General features: G+C 39.0%; 1 protein-coding gene across 1 annotated transcript in view; it reads right to left on the bottom strand.

The window, feature by feature from the left end:
- The window catches only part of TEC (tec protein tyrosine kinase), a 124,922-nt gene that overhangs the window by 31,907 nt on the left and 74,639 nt on the right, over positions 1–18,376 (bottom strand). Inside the window, exon 3 of the mRNA XM_063107612.1 lies at positions 3,814–3,918. Coding sequence (XP_062963682.1) covers positions 3,814–3,918 — 105 coding nt within the window. The remainder of the gene's footprint in view (positions 1–3,813; positions 3,919–18,376) is intronic.

Genomic DNA, 18,376 nt, shown 5'->3' on the forward strand with positions numbered 1-18,376 from the left:
TGTGCTACCTCACCTGCCCATCATCAATTCCTGGTAATCCAGAAAGACAGGATTCTGACTCCAGAGCCCAAGGTTTTAACCACAGTGTCTCTTTTAGAGGTAAGCCCTGGTGGGCAATTAAATAATCTTAATTTTAATATTTTGAATATTAACAATTAATAACCTGGAGAAACTAAAACAGAATTCTGTCAATGGTCTGTCACTTTACCTTGATGGTCAGTCACAAAGCAGAAACATCCTGACTAGCTAAGAAGTAATACACAGTTAGAAGCTTCCCTTCACCACATCAACACTCACTGAATTGAAAAGCAACTAGCCCTTTCATTGATACATGGATGTTCAATAGATAATTCCTTCCCACTCATTTTCAAGTAAATGCACTCTAAAGACATTATGAAAACCATGGAAAAATAATGCTATGTATCAATCAGCACTTTGCTGAGGCTACGTAAGACACCAAAATGAATCATAAATAAAGCCTATATACAAAACATGTATAGAAATACTTTATTACAAGACAGAATGTGGGACATGACTTAAGAGACATAAAGATGGAGTGCTAAGGGAAGTGTGGGAAGATATGTTTCCTCATTGGCTCCATGATTTTCACACTTTACCCAGGTTTGTCCATGAAACCAACTCTGTACAGGAGCGTTAGGTAAAGTGCACCATAAGACAGTCATTCTGAATTGACACTGAGGTGTCTAGAAAGGACTGCTAAGGCTTTGGACCTTCTAGAAATCTGTGGTGTATTATAATAATAATTTATTATAACAATTTACTATAGAGTCCCTACGCTGGGCAAGCACTTGACATATGCTGCCTCATTTAACCAGTATAGCAGCCCAGGTCTTTAATAGTGTTGGAATCCTCTTAGAGGAGAAAGTCAAAGTGGTGAGGTTAAGTCATGTGAATAGGACCTATTTGACCCCCAAAGGCTTTTCTTATTATGGGTTGTCAAACACCTTCATGACCCTTGACTGTTTACCTCCTAGAATCTGCCTTCCCAGGTTCCAGGCAATCTAACTTCTCCTCAAAACTTATCGCATGTCAGTACTATGAGCTTGCAACTGTTTTAAAATTTGTTAAAGACTAGCTAATCTTTAAAAAAAAAAAATCCAAGCTCAGAGTTTTCATAACTAAGACTATTTATTTACCTTGCTAACCTGGGACATTTGTATTTTTACAAGAAATTTCTAATTTACTAAATTTAGTAAATTACCTGAAATAATAATCCCAAATAATAAACATAATTTTGGCCTCTCAGGTAGCTTAGCAGGCTGAAGAGATATTCTGGGGCCAGGATCCTTCCCTCAGCAAACCTTTGATCACACCATCTAAGCGTCCTTCTGCGTCATCACTGTGGACAGTTGACCACGGCAGAGTCTTCTGATGAGTCATCCTACCACAGCAGCAGGTGTCGAGGAGGGAAGAGTTTTGCAAACTTTGAAGTGCAGAAGCCATTTCCACAAAGGGGAAATACTCTCCTTTAGCAACACCACTTAGTATTTACCTTCACTCCTATTTATATCTTTAGTCACTCATTCATTTGTTCAACATACTTTTTATGACCGTGCAGTGTAGAAGAAACAGCACGGATGTGAGGTAGACAGATCTGGGCTTAAAACCCAGGAAAGACATGCCACCTCCTGGGGAATCCCCAGCTACTGTCAGAAATGACTCACAAAGGAAGCATGAAGGAGGTATCCTACCGGGCAGCTGGCGCTGGTTCCTCCCTGTTTTCTAAGTCCCTTCCTAGGGCTAGAATACGCTGGGAGAAGCAGCAACCTCCTTTTTTCTCTTGGAGTCTTTTGAAAATGCCTACTTCTACTTTTCTTTTTCTTTTTTCCACCTTGCATATCTGAACCTGATGCAAAATGTCACTGTGAAGATGTGAAACTAGGATCTATACTTTCTTAATTATATTGTTATAATCAGAAAAAATATTTTTCACCCTACCAATCCTACTGGTTTAAATTACATAGTTAAAGCACAAGTTTCCCTCTTCTTAATTAATTCTTAAGATTGTTTTTGAACTCATATGTATTCATCGCAGCAATTTTAAATGGTTCAAGGATGGAATGCTTTTCATTCTACTTTCACCATCATTCTTAAAAGCAACCAGTCTGTTTACCTTGCAGAGTGAATCTTTTTATCTTGCGGAGCAAAAATCCTAATTCTCGGTCCAGAATCTGAAGCACTATAGGTCCCCACAACCTCTTGCCACTTCCCAAAAATGTCTAACTGCCATCAGAAGTGTGGTAAGAGTGGTTCTCTCCTAAACTTCAAATGAAATTATATACATACACGCCCCATTATGTGTATGTATGTGTGTGTGTGTGTGTGTGTGTGTGTGTGTGTGTGTATATATTCAACATACTTAATCAAGAAGGAGATTTAAATTGGGTTACTTCTGATCTGAGTGGTAGGTACAGTGTTAAAAGCAGCAGCAGTAGGAAAGAAATAGGATAACAGCAACTAACACTTATCTTGCTCTTATTATACATCTAAGCTCTTTATGTATCACCTCAGTTGATCCTCATAACAACCCTGCAGAACGAGTTCTATCATGGTTATTATTCCCATTTTTCAGGAGAGTAAACAGACTCAGAGAGGTGAAGTGCCTTACCCAAGGTGAGAGCCAGTAAGTGGCAAATCAGGGGGTTTGGCCTCAGAGTTGCCTTTTAAGCACGTTACTGTCCCTGCTCTTCACTCAGAGAAATGGCAGATTTAAAAAAAGAAATGGGGAAAAGGAAAATTAAATGTAGTCCTTCCTCTTTTTGTGTTGTTGCCACCATAGTGCAGAATAATCCAGAAGCTTAGGCATTTTAGCTCACTGCTTCCAAATATCATCCTAATCCCCCAAACTGGTAAATGTTTATCTCAAATGCAATTGATCATTTTATAACAGCAACTAAAAATGAGCAAGAACTCCGCTGTGATACTATGTTGAAAAATACTTTTGCAACTTTCCCCTCAAGACATGGTGAGACCACAGCCATTGGCAAAAGATGACTTCCACCTCAAACGTTCATTGCTCAAAGGAAAGCATAAAATGTCCCCAACCAGAGAAGGAGCTAGTTAGGTGCTGGAGAGCAGCCCTGTGTTGCCCGTACAACTCTACACTCCTGAGCTCCCAAGACATGGGTGCACTGAGACCCTGGCATGGATGTAGAGTGGCCCAGGGTGCCACCCACCCTCCCCAGGCACAAGGAGATGTGAATGCATGAGCTTGGCAGGCTTTTAATTCACAAAGTGGCCCTGGATACGTCATCTAACACCTGTAAGACTCAGTCATGAATGAGAACAGTATGATACTTACCTTCCTTATGTAATAGCATCATTGTGAGGAAAAGAATGAAATAATACGATCACCCTTAAGAAGTAGGTTAATCAGTATATAATGCTAATATTGTATTTTTCCTTACAAGCAGCCTTTTCATCTCTTTTGTTTGAGTAACTCACTCCTGCCCCTTCTCAGCTTCTCAAACTCGCAGAGAAAACTTCATTCTACTTTTTTCAGTCTCAGCCCCCACTCCTTATTCTAACTGCTCTGTGATACATCTAAGCAGTAGTAAATAAGGTCTGGGCTTTAGAAACTCAGGACCACTGGTAAAATCTAACAGACCAAAACAAGAATAAGATAATGTTTCAACAAAGACTTGAACAGTTCATGAAGAAAAGCAATTTTCATTAAAGGGGAAAATGAACCTAAAAATCAGCCACCAAAGTAGTGACAGGAAACTGTAATGTCAAATGGCAAACATGACTAAAAGCCCAACGTTGCACTGTCACAAAATTATGCCAGCTCACCTGAAATGGATACTTATTTTGACAGGGAATGACACCGTCATCATTCTTCACTATTTCCACACACTTGATTTTTGAAATATCAATAAACCCCTTTCTGTATTTTTTCTGTTAAAAAAAGAGGGGGGAGGGGAGGCAGGGATAAGCATTACTAACAGTCATAAGATATGAGAAACAATGTTATTAACAGTAATATTTGTTGATGAAATTACTGACTCAAAATATTACAATTTCCTTAATAATTATCTAAGTCACGTCTCCCTTTAACTGTTAAAATTGTTCAAAATATTAACAGTGTGATGATTGTAATCAGAACAATTACATCTTTTAATTTTTTTTCCCAGTGACAGGCCAGTGCAGGGATCCGAACCCATGACCTTGGTGTTACCAGCACCATGCTCTAACCAAGTAAGCTAACCAGCCAGCCCCAACATCCTTCAATTTTTAAAGATGAAATTGTTCTGCCCTTGTCCCACAAAAGCTCTAGAACAGAGAAACGGACTCCCTTTCATTGCTGCCTTCCTCTCCCAAACATACACCTGTTCAACTTCCTCAACTTTTTGATGACAGCCCCCTAAAAGAAAGCATCAAAGACTAAACGAAGCAAACTCCATCGACTCAATCACAGATGCAAACTCCAGCAGCTGTGTTTCCCTCTCCTGAGTGTAGGTGCCTCAGTAGAGGCCGCACACAGAACTCGGTGGTATGTGAAGTAGCCTTAACAGTATTCAAATAGAACCTCCATCTGGACTCTAGGATTGAATGCTCTGCTTTTCGTCCAGTGCCCACCCTCCCTGCTTGCTACAGATCTGCCTGCAGCAATTAAAATCAAGACACACACACCCCAAGTCATCTACACCCTTGAGCATAGTAACCTTCTACTGGCGAATTTATCCCAAAGAAAAATCCAAAAGAATACAAAGCAGTACGTGCAAAGATGACTTAACATAAGGCATCCACTAAAAATTAGTAAAATCACAATATAGAAATTTTTTAAAGTTTGCTGAATAATATTAACTGATACATCCCACACAAAATGTTATAAAAAGACTAAGGTTACTTTTTTTGGGGGGGGGGTAGGTATGATAAAGTATAGAAGGAAAAGTAGAGAAAGGAAGAACATTGCTGTATCTGGGATGATCAAGCCATCCCCTGGCCCTAATAACTGAAAATTGCTTGATCTAATACTCTGAAATCCCCGCTCTGGCCAAAACCTTTGGGCTTCCCACCCTGCTCCCAAGAACCTGCTCTGCATCCTCGCTGTCATGGTAAGACTTTCAGACCTGCCCCACTCCTCCCAGGCCATCAGCAGCTCCCATCGGACTAGACTGCTCTGGCTGGCGTGCTGGCAGCCTCCATGGAAACCACCAGTCCTGTCAGAATGACAAACCCTTCCCATTCCCCAGGCCTCAGCAGACAACCTCCCTCACTGCTTTGCGCAGAAGCCAGCAGCTGTCCCGGGGGCACATACCCAACTTGTTCTTTCTGCAGTTCAAAAGCACTCTCAGATTTTACTTTCTTCTTCTCTTTCATCCTATCTCTAAGAAAAGCTAAAAGAACACAACTGTTGAGACGCTGTAGTTGGCACTTAGATTTTATTTCATTCTATGCTCACAAAATCCCCAATGCCAATCCAGGCATTGATCTCCTTGTTTTAGATGAGGAAACTGCAGCTCAGAAAAGTCCAAGGACCTCAACTGACCCGAAAGCCCCCTAGACTCTGGGATGCCCCAGCTGCAAGGAGGTGAGGAAATTAATGGCAGCAACGGGGATTCTGAGCAGGGACCGAGCTTCAGCCAGGACAGGGAGAAGGACATTCTCCCCAGCCGTTCTTTTCTAAGGGATTCGTTTCTCACATTCAGACCTCACCATGCAAACCAAGAACGCTTCTTCTGGCCCCACTGCTGCTCAAACCCTTCCTTTTCCTTCAGAGAAAGGGAAGATGGTTGCACCCTCAGCCTTCATATCCTTCCCACCCACTCCCTCCTTGACCACTTGCAATCTGCCTCCCACCTCACAGTCTGCTAAAGCCTTTCTCAAAAACATCCCTGATGACCAAACACAATGGCTTTTTCTGAATTGTCATCCACTTTATGAAGGCTTTGGGGGTGTTGACGCTCTCTTCTTCCTTAGTGGCCTTGACTTTGGTAATCCTGGTTTAACCTCTCTCCCTTCCACCCAGTATCTCACAGGACAACACCTGTCTTGTATCAACAACTGTATCAATGACACAAAAAGGCAAGATAGGAAGAGCTTATTTCCTGAGCTTGTAGCCTTGGAATTGTGCCAGGTGCTTTTAATCCTTAGAGTTACCCTGCAGGGTGAGGATTACTGTGCCCATTTTACAGACAAAGGACTAAAATTAAGTAACCTGCCCAAGTTTATCTGTAGGAGAGACAGACACAGGAACTATTACAAAATGTGGTAAGCACTATATATAAAAAAGACGCTGAACACAGAGAATTATGGCTTATATTTTAGAAGAGGGACGGTAGAGAGAGAAATCCCAGCAGAATGAATAATACATGCAAAGAGAAAAATATTTTGGCATGACCTCACTTTCCTTATACATAAAATGAGAATAATAATTGTATCTATTTCATAGGTTTGTTATGAGAATTAAACGAGTTAATATTTGCAAAGTGCTTAGAAGCATGTCTAGTCCACAGCACAAGATCTACAAGTATTTGCCAAATAAAAAGCAAAAATAGATCAGTGTGGCTGAGCACAAGGTGCATGAGGCAGGATGGAAAGCCGAGCAGGTGCGCGGTGCCCAGGAGTCTGGTCAGATATAGCCACCCACCCTGCTGCCGGGGCCTGCACCAGTTCATGGGCAGAAGAACTCGCCAGAGCACCCTCCTCCTATTAAAAATCCATACATATTCATTGTAGAAACCTTAGAAAATACTAATAGCACAAAGAGAATCAAATGACCCTTAACCTCCCAACCCTGGAGGAAATCCCTGTTGACATCATGGAATTTATCCAGACATTGCTCTCAGGGGTCATTTCTCACCTGCCAGCCATCTCACCCTCAGAGCCGCTGGCTGTGGTATGCTTCCAAACACCCCTCTCCGCCTGCCACCTGTCCCAGCTACTGAATGCAGCTGTCAGATATGGGTCAATCTATACAGGAAAATTTGACTTGTATACTGGGTTGACTCATGTTCCCTGAATTCATGCTGTGTCATATATAATCTCCTAATGTATTGTACTAATACTTGAACTGACATCCAAATACCTTACTATGAAACTAGCAGAAGAAGGCTCAAATTTCAGTTGCTCATTCATTACTTTATCTGTTCTACCAGCAAACACTGAGCGCACCACAACAAGGCACCAAGCACAGTGCTGTGTGCTGGAGTTTCTCCAAGAGGATTTTACAGTATAGTGGGTGGAAGGGGAAGAAGGAATGACTCCTAATCTAGTAACGATAAAGGATAAAATCATGTGCTCTTGTGGTATGAGATGGAGTGGGGCAACGGTGGGGCCAGGAGAAACTGGGGAAGTTTCAAGGATGAAGTGACATTTTGATTTAGTTTTTCAAGGATAAGTAGAAGTTTTCCTATAGAGAAAGTGGAGACGGTTTCAGGCAGCAAAAACAACAAAGTGCTGAGTATTTAGGGAACAGAAAGAAATTCATTGTGGCTGAAGCTCAGGGTGGTGCAGTGTAAGAAATGACATCAAAAAGGTTGTTTGCAGCCAAACTAGGAAGATGCTTACATGCTAGACTTAGGAGTTTGGATTTATCCTGAGCAGCTTTAAGTGGGGAATGAGGAATGCTATAATGAGTGTGTTTCTGAAAAGATACTTATGGATGGCAGGCAGAAGAACGGTGCAGACACAGAGGCTAGCTAGAAGACTCTCCAACAGTTCAGGTGGGAGATATGAGTCGATGGCTGTGAGCAGGGTGAGGAAAGCAGCATCACTGGAGAATCTAGGAGGCAGAGTCCACAAAACGTTGTGACCACTTAGATATGGGGACTAAGAGTGGAAGAGGAGTTAGGGAGGCTCTGGGATTTTGAGTTTCAGTGACCAGTAGACACTGACACCATGAACCATGACGAGGAACACAAGAGGCCAACCAGGTTTGAGGAGGCAGGGCTGGCAAATGTTGTTTGAGTGACTATTGAACAACGAGGTGGAAATGGTTGAGGGAGTTGAAAAGACGGGGCTAGAACTCAGAAATGCTTAGCACCTTCTTTATAAAGACAAGTCTGCTTTTCACAATACACATACAATATATACCAGTACAGTGGTACCTTATTCTAGCCTCACCTCAAGGTAACCCTGGGAGGTTAGGCAGGACTGAGGAAGAAAAAGTTTGGAAGGGTTAATGGACAGAACACAGAGTTACAAACATGCTGAGGGAGAAAGTGTCACCTCGCCCAGGGTGATGGAGATGCAAAGGATTACTCAAAGTCCATTTCTCCAGAGCAGTGAGAGGCCCAGAAGGGGTTAATTCCAGGAGCAATTCTTTCAAGAGAGAAGAATTCCTAGGAAATAACCCCTACTGAAGTTTTCTCTCAGTTTTTATTCTCCAGGCAAGAAAGTTACAGGAAAGGAACACAGGTGGTTACAAAAAGAACAATGAGATAATCGTTATGGCAACACTCAGTTCCCTAAGAAACTCAAAGAAAGAACTGAAGTAGAGATGTGGAACATCCCCCAACCATTAACCTTGAAGACTTTAGCTCACATACCTTCCCAATATTAGGTTTAGCTGCACCAAGGACAACTGCCCAAGCTCTTTTGCTGTGTTACAGTATTTTTATCTACAACAGAGACTTTAGTCCTGGGAAAGTTTTCTGTTTTTCCCAAGCTGAGCATTTCCATGTGCAATTCTAAAAAGTTAGGCCCTGTAAAATACATTTGCTTTATTAATGTTGGCATCCTCCACAGAAAGTGAATGGAACCAGACTTGAAAAGAGCACATCACGTTTCAAGGAGGAAGTGACATTTTGATTTGGTTTTTAAAGGATGAGTAGAAGTTTTCCTGTAGAGAAAGTGGAGAAGGTTTCAGGCAGCAAAAACAACAAAGCTGTTTGTGCTCTTTTCAAGTCTGGTTCCACACACTTTCTCCCACAGCCCACTTTAACACTTGATGTGCCATTTGGACTAGTCTCATATCCTTTTCCCTGGGTGCCCTGAGGCCCCATTATGCACAGTGAAAGACTTACCAGAGTTTCCCTCCAATATTCCAAATGATTCCTCCCTTTTTCCCATATCACAACTTTTATTCCTGCTGTGGCTACTCCCGGGGTCCTGCCACAGAAGAAATCTGGACGAATCACCTCTGCATTGCAATAGGACCTCAGATAGAGAACATGAGCTTTGGAGACACGCAGATTATGACTCCAGCCTCTGCTTTGCCACTTATAAGCCATATGGCCTATGGCAATTCCTGTCTCCTCTCTGAGCCTGAGTTCCTTTCTCTGTAGAAATAGGCCAATACTACTCACTTTGCCAAGCTATTGGTAGGATTAAAGCTACTGGGAGGACTAAAGATAGAATAAGCTACTTCCTATAGGCTTATTAGTACAATGTCTGGCACATGGAACTCTGTGATGGTTAATTTTATGTATCAGCTTGACTGGGCTAAGGAATGCCCAGACAGCTGGTAAAACATTATTTGGGGGTTCCATGAAGGTGTTTCTGGAAGCAATCAGCACTTGAATCAGTATAGCTGAGTTAAAAAGATCCAGCCTCACCAATGCAAATAGACATCATCCTATCTGTTGAGGGTCCAAATAGAACAAAAAAGGCAGAGGAAGGACAAAAATCTCTCTTCTTGAGCTGAGACATCCATGGTCTCCTGTCCTTAGACATTGGAGTTCCTGGTTCTCAGGCCATTGAACTTCAGAGCTTATACCAGCAGCATCCTCTCCAACCCACGGTTCTTGGTTCTTAGTCCTTCTCCCTCAGACTGGGAGTTCCACCATAGGCTCCCCTGGTTCTCAGGCCTTCAGACTTGAACTCAATGACAGCACTTGTTGCAGGTGGCAGACTGTGGGACTGCTCAGCCTCCATAATCACATGAGCCCATTCCCATAATAAATCTCCTCATAAATATATACAAATATCCTATTGGTTCTGTTTCTCTGGAAAACTCTGATTAGTACAAACTCACTCCCTAAAGGGTAGCATTTAGTTTTCACAATAACCCCAGGAAGATATCAGTAAAACTGAGCATGTGAGAGGTTATGAGTGTGGCTAAGGACCATAGAGGCTAAGCAAGAATTGCACCCAAATCTCTCAAAAACACTAAAGCTTTCACCTGCCTCCAGTTCCCTCAAACTTGAATATTTATGGGTTCTTATCACAGAAATATATCTGATGCCCAAAGCTCACAATTATAGAGCACTCACTACAAGCCAGGCACTGTTAACTCTTTATGTGGAAAATCTCAATGAATCCTCACAGCTTAACACGAGAACTGTTATCACCCCATTTTACAGATGAAAAAATTAAGTCTTAGAGAGTATAATTAACTTGCCCAAAGTCACACAATAATCCAAGATTTGAACACCACCTGTCTAATTCCATTCCTGAATTCTTAAGTACCACATACACTTACGTAACTTGATGTCACTTAACAATGTACAAGCATAAATTCAGTGGAAATTTCTTATGCTTATAGCTCTTATACAACTATAAGACCAAAGCAAGTTCACAAACAAAACTACACAACAAATAAAATGAAATTAACATTACTTGGATGTGATAGATGGAGTATTTCCTGGAACTGAATCCCTCTCCCTAAGCAATTCTTTTAGTGCCCACATGCTTGCATTACTGTGTGCCACTTGATGAACTCTCCCATCCCTTCTCTCAATTCCAACTACGGGGAACCTCTGCACACATGCTGCTATCCTATCATTAGGCCCCATTCGGCACCACTAAATTGTTCTTATTCAGTTACCTCTGTTCTATCTCAACAGGCCATGACATTAAAACAGATGACAAATATAAACCCAAACATGACACAGCATGTTCAGTGACAAAGGACCATCCAGAGAATGCAGACTATATATATTCCTGGGAATGAAAAATTGTCATTAAATTAATAAGATAAAATTTAATATTCCTAGAACCTGTAATCCTCAACAGATGGATAGCTCCAAAATGGTGGTTAACATTCACTGCATTCCATCATGACAATTTGTGTTTAATATGCAAACTTACATTGGCCGTTCATTCAGCCATATTCAGTAAATACTGATTCCAGCATCTTTCTACTATCTGCAAGGCACAGATACTGAAGTACCATGATGCAGAAAAACATACAAAATCCCTTACTCTTAAGGAATTTACAATCACACATCTGCTAAGGTTAAGGAGAAAGTGATGTTTATAATGAAAGTCCCCATGGGTCAATACTAAAAGGCCAAAGAGTTCTAGCCAACTCTTTAACAGAAAAGGAAAGAAAATGACTCTTTCTACTAAAAATCTCAAATAAGCCAAAAAGGCCTATTCTATTCATAACAGTAGCTCTTTTTCCTTTCCTCTTAGAACATAATTAAAAGAATGGTCTCAAGTACAGCAGGACACATTAATCAGGAAAAACAAGGAAAGCCTCAGGACAGGTTTGGCATTTTTCTTGTGGATATTGGGAATAATTTTGACATAGACCTGTCAGAGTCAGGAGAAGTAGAATAAACAAAATTTAAAGACACTCCCAATTTGGTGACTCTATGATAAATTGCACCCACTTTACCAATGACAAAATTCTAGTGAAAAACAAAAGCAAAAACAACAATGTGGCATCCCAATATTTTTTCCTCTTTTTTAACCAGGTCATAATAGTAACTTATATGGGTGCTTGACATTTTATAAAGTATTTTTGCACTAAAAGAAAAAAGAAAGAAAAAGCTTTCACATTAAGAAGACAGTAGTTACATACGAGAGGTCTTCAAAAGTTCACGGAAAGATTCATATACCTTTTAATTCCATTTTTCCACAAACTTTTTGAAGCACCTGTATACGTAAGCATGGTTTAAGAAGATTATGGTTTTTGAAGTAACATCCAGAATGAAAACAGGATGTTGAAAAATCTCTATAAGTTATAAGGATTCGAGGCAAAAATTCCATTTCCAAAATCACAGAATAATCTTTATATATATAAGATCACACTTATGTAGGCAATTAAAAAGTTTCTGGAGATACAGTTTCACTGTATTTAAAATTAAAGTTATTTTTCCCTTGAGCGGTCACTTCCTCTTACGACTTTTCTATATTTCCTGGCAACCCTCTTCTTAACTCCCCTTTGTGGCCTCAGAGTATGTCTAAAAACTATGACACTGGCCACAGGACTGAGCTCTAGCAAAGCAAGTGTAGGCAGAAGTGATACAACATTACTTCCTGTCCTCTGAAACCTTTCATACTATCCCCCGTGTTCCATCTCCTCCCTTGTCTCCTAATTGAAATTAGAAGATCCAGTGAAAGACAGGACTGAAAGACCATGGAGCCACCAACAGCAGACTTAATCAAACAGAGGAAAGAATGAGTGAGCTTGAAGATAAAACACACAAAATTACCCAATTAGAGGAGCAAAAAGAAAAAAGAATAAGGAAAAAGTAAAACAGAAATACAGCAAATATGGGACTCCTTCAAGCAAAATAATCTCCGTATAATTGGCATACCTGAAGGAGAAGAAAAAGGAAGAGACATAGAAAGCATGTTCAAGGAAATAATGACTGAAAATTTCCCAAGTATGGAGAAAGATGACAGCACCCGGGAACAGAAAGCTCAAAGGTCGCCAGTCAAATTCAATCCAAAGAAGACTACCACAAGACACATCACTATCAAATTATTAAAAATCAGAGACAAAGAGAAAATACTGAAAGCAGCAAGAGAAAAGAAACACATAACTTTCGATGGAGCCTCAATATGTCTCTCAGCGGATTTCTCAGTAGAAACCCTATAGGTCAGAAGAGAATGGAATGATATACTTAAAGTGCTAAAGGAAAAAGACTGTCTGCCAAGAATTCTGTATCTGGCAAAACAACCTTCAAATATGAGGAAAAAATAAAGTCTTTCTCAGACAAAAAGGAATTCAAGCTAAAGGAATTCATCAACACTAGACCCGCCTTACAAGAAATGCTAAAGGGAGCTCTTCAGTCTGAAAGAAAACAATGCTAAAGAGTAGCAAGAAAACATCTGAAGGTACATTAGTAAAGTAAGTTCATAGACAACCTTAGAATACTCCAACGTTGCAAGGGTGGTGAATATATCTTTAGTATGAAGTCTAAAGTATAGTGGCAGGATAAAAAAACAACACACGAAAATCAAAAGCCTATATGCCAATAATAAATTAACCAAAGAAAAAAATCAAGAAAGTAATCTCATTCACAATAGCTACCAAAAAAATGAAATACCTAGGAGAAAATTTCACCAAGGAGGTGAAAGACTTCTACAATGAAAACTATAAAACACTGGTGAAAAAAATTGAAGAGGACACAAATAAATGGAAAGATATCCCATGTTCATTGGTCAGAAGAATTAACATCATCAAGATGTACATATTTCCCAAAGCAATATATACATTTAATGCAATCCCTATCAAAATGCCAATGACATTCCTCACAGAAATAGAGAAAACAATCTTAAAATTTGTATGGAACCACAGAAGATCCCATACAGCTAAAGCAATCTTAAGCAAAAAGAACAAAGTTGGAGGCATCACACTTCCTGACTTCAAAATATACTAGAAAGCTATAGTGACCAAAACAGCATGGTACAGGCATAAAAACAGACAAATTAACCAATGCAATACAATAGAGAGCCTGGAAATAAAATCCACACACAGCCAACTGATTTTTGACAAAGTTGCCAAAAATATACAATGGGGAAAGGACAGCTTCTTCAATAAATGATGCTAGGAAAACTGGATATCCACATGCAGAAGACTGAAGCTAGACTCCTGTTTCTCACCATACACAAAAATCAACTCCAAGTGGATCAAAGACCTAAATTTAAGACCCAAAACTATGAAACTACTAGAAGAGAACATAGGGGAAACGCTATACAAAATGGGAGTGAGCAGCACTTTTTTGAGCAAGACTAAAAAGGCACTGGCAACTAAAGCAAAAATACATAAGTGGGACCACATCAAACTAAAAAGCTTCTGCATAGCAAGGAACACTGTCAAAAAAGTGAAGTGACAAAGTACAGATTGGGAGAAAATCTACCCATCAGACAAGGAGCTAATATCCAGAATATATAAGGAACTTAACCCAACAGCAAAAAAACAAATAACCCAATTTAAAAATGGGAAAAGGACCTGACCAGACATTTCTCAAAAGAAAACATACAAATAGCCAACAGGCAAATGAAAAAATGCTCAAGATCACTAATCATTAGGGAAATGTAAATTAAAACCAAAATGTGAAATCATCTTACTCCAGGAAGAATGGCTATTATCAAAAAGACAAAAAAATAAATGATGGTGAGGATACTGAGAAAAAGGAACTCTCCTACATTGCTGATGGGAGTATAAACTGGTAAAATCACCATGGAAAACAGTATGGAGATTCCTCAAAGAACTAAAAATAGATCTACACTATGCCCCAGCAATCCCACTATTGGGGTACATGCTCAAAGGAAATGAAATCAATATATCCAAAAGAAATCCGCACTCCCATGTTTATCTCAGCACTATTCACAGTAGCCAAGAGATGGAATCAACCTAAATGTCCATCAACAGATGAATGGATTAAAAAACTGTGGTATATATACACAGTGGAATACTACTCAGCTATTAAAAATTTTAAAAAATGATATCCTATCATTTGCAGCAACACAGATCGAACTGGAAACCATGATGTTAAGTGTAGTAAGTCAGGCACAAAAAGACAAATACCACATGATATCACTCGTATGTGGTACCCAAAAAAAAAGTGGTTCTCATAGAAGTAGATAGTAGAACAATGGTTACCAGAGGACAGGGGATGGGGGCTGAGGGCAAAAGAAAAGTGGTGGACTAATAAGTACAAAACTACACTATCTACCCTAAGTGAATCATTGTGCAGTATATGCATGTACTGAAACAACACTGTACCCTATAAAGATGTCCAACTAAGTGTTAAAATATTTTGAGTAATCAACCACAATGTATATCGACAAAATAAAATTTAAAAAATAAATAAATAAATAAAATATTTTGAGTAAAAATTGATAGACAGACAGATAAATAAATAAATAAAAGACAGTGGAGCCACTAGATAGAAGGGGCCTGGATTCCTGAATCACCATGTGGAGGGCAGTTACATAATGTAAGCAAAAAGTAAACCTTCTATTGTGTTAAGGCACTGAGTTTGCAGTATTGTATGTATTATTCAGGATAACAGTCAGAGTAAAAGGACCCCACACCTCAGCCACCCAATTTCTCAGATTCTTTATTAATAAAGGGACGTATTGAACTAAATAAGTTTCCCAAAGTGTGCTGAGGTAGTTTTCTGTGGAACTTGGATAAACACTTGTTTTTATATTGTATACAGTTTTTGAGATTATTCCATATACTGAGTAATGCAGTTTCTTTTTTAAACAAGTGTATTTAAGAAAATAAGTGAAATTATTAAAGGAAAACATTAAATAAATAACAGTGCCTTACAGATACCATATATATATATATATATATATATATATATATACACACACGTATGGAAAAATCATGTAAATAGTACACATAATTGCTAAAGTTTGGGCAACACTGGGTTAAATTCTGTTTGTTTCCAATTCTAACATTCCTTGATTTCACTCTTTTTACATCACGGGCCTCCCTGATATACCTCCCACTGCATGTGTTAAGAGAACACTGAGATTACCAATTTACACATAACAAGATTCAATCCACAGGTATATGTTCAGCTAAAACTCCCATGAAACTTATGCATGATGACTCTTGGCCACCCCTCCTGAGAGACAAGCATACCTGTTCAAATCCCAAATGCCTTCTTGTTCCCATCCCATCAAGTTTCGATATTCCTTACTGGTAAGATGTAGAAAATGCACAAATAGAGAATGAATTTTTATGGCAACACTTGCTTCTGGAGACATACCTGCCACCTGGACACTTTCTTAACCAAGAGTGATGTCTGGGGAAATATCTCACTAGGGAATAAGAACTTACATGAAACTCAGTATTGGGATTTGGGCTCTGAATCCAGCAGCAAAGGTACAAAATGATCAGACTCCTTGTGCTGAACTTAAATATACTAAATCAGAATATCTGATTTAACCCATATTCAAATAATAAAGATAGTAACTGGTAACACTTATAACTGCACTGTGTGCTTGGTACTGTCCCATAGCTTTATATATATCAATTTATTTAAGCCATCTGATAGCCACTATACTACCCCACCTCTCCGAAAATGTAAAGAGCAAAAACACCGGTGGGAAAATTGGCATTAGGTAACAGTGGAAGAAAAGGACACCACACTGCAGATTTGTGAGACAGGACAGCCAGCCGCTGGCCAGGATCTAGCATATGAAATGTCTACCAACTGCTTAGTACTCTAAGCCAAGCGTCATGGAAGTTAGGGTGCTCAACACCACCACATATGTTAATATTTAGGTTTGCAGACACAATACCATGGAAATACTTTGTTTCTCTTAGGTACTTTTCCTACAATTCAAGTCAGCATGTATGCTGATACCTACTTGTTCAATATAATCTGAAATGCCAGGTGAGTGTTTCTCAGGTTATAATCATGAATTTTTCTATTTTTTAAATATAAATTAATTCTACTAACTGTCACACATAAACACTAAGCTTTCATGGAGCTAATTTTTAAAGAAATAGAAGACTACAGAGTCACCCTCTATACCCAAATTCCAATTCATTTGTCACTGAAGATGAACAAAGCCCCCTTATTCTCATATGCGTGCTAAAATGTTCTCCACAGGTTCACTTGACATTTTACTGGAAGACAAATTCCTCTGTGCTTCCAGGATTTCAGGTCAACATGACATAAGAAACCTCTTTAGTAAGAACCAAAGAAATATGGAACGTACCTCCTACTGCAAAGAATTTATAGTCCAGGTGGGAAATAAGTCATGCACACATTTGATGCCCTAACAAGACTAATGAGGGTTCCCAGCCAGTAGTTACTTAAAAGTTCAGGCAAAAAAACAGGAGAGTAATCACAAATAAAGCATTATCTGTGGATCACAGTTACATCTACAGAGTGCTAAACAGCTACAAATTCAAGAGATAATGGGGGGTGGTTCCATTGATAAGGAGATAAGGGTTAGATATTTCTGTCTGAGAATTATGACTAATAGAGGTGACTAGAATCGGATTGGCAAATATAAATGATGAGAAAAGTACAAAAAAGCTACTCTAAATATAAAATAAGAAGTTATTAGAAAAGTTTAAAACTGACAAAAAATTTGTAGAGCTTATCAACTGTCAGGGGTATGTGAATAATGTATATAGCAATTGAGTATACTGGTAGAGTTTTTTTTGTTTGTTTTTTTTAAATTTATTGAACCTACCACAGTATTTTGAATATTGCTTTAATGTGTCAAAATATGCCATAATGGTTGAGAGCGCAGGCTTCTGTGTCTGTGTTTTTAAATACCAGTTCCACGGCCCCGTGCAAATTAATTAACCTCTTTTGACCTCTACTTCCTCATCTGTAAAATGGGAGTATTAAAATTAAAAACTTAATTAAAATTAAATTAAATTAACCTATCTCCTAAATTGATTATGATACGCTCATAAAGCACTCAGCACAATATCTGGGCCATCACAATCACAGTATAACTTATTTAGTAAGATATTCAAAGAGAAATATACAGAAGTGCCTTATTATGTATTCCATGGGTTTCTGTGGGCCCAACGGGTGCCAGTCACTACTTTTACCATGGTTTCTACAGGAATATTTATTCAATTGGTGTTTCAAATAAACAATTTACAGCAAACATTTATAACACAACCTATCAACTGGGAATGTTCCATAGACAAAGTTATTTTTAAAACAATTTCTACCACTGACTGGGTGTTTGGTGACATCAAGGAAGTTCTGCTGATATATTTAGAAGTGTGGTGTTAGCACTAAGGTTCTGCTTAAGCTGGGGACTCTTTGACTTTTGGAGATGTGTACTAAAGCACCTGTAGAAGAAATTGTGTGCTTTCTACAAGTTAATGGGAGTAGGAGGGATTTGCTACAGATAATAGAGGTGGAGGGGGAGAGTGATTAGAGATATTTGGCTGGATGACAGGTACATGGGGTTCACTGTGCTATTCTGTCTACTAGTGAAGATGTTTGAAATGTTTCACAATAAAAGGTTAAGAAATACTTCTCATCAAATTTTTTTGTCTGAAAATTCTGACTAATAATAACTAATTTAATCCTCATTAAAGTTGTAGTTGGATCTACTTACAAAATTTTTTGTGAGAATACAAAAAGGATTCGTTATAAATTGGTAAAAAGCAGAGATGGACATGTTTCTTAATTGGTATTAATAAAGCTTTAACTATCCTTTGCAGTAATGTGTGCTCTGAACTCAGAATAGGAAGCAAGTCTTGGAAACAACAAAGAACCCGATGTTTACACAA

Source organism: Cynocephalus volans, chromosome 9, assembly GCF_027409185.1.
Source record: "Cynocephalus volans isolate mCynVol1 chromosome 9, mCynVol1.pri, whole genome shotgun sequence".
In the NCBI taxonomy this organism is placed as follows: Eukaryota; Metazoa; Chordata; class Mammalia; order Dermoptera; family Cynocephalidae; genus Cynocephalus; species Cynocephalus volans.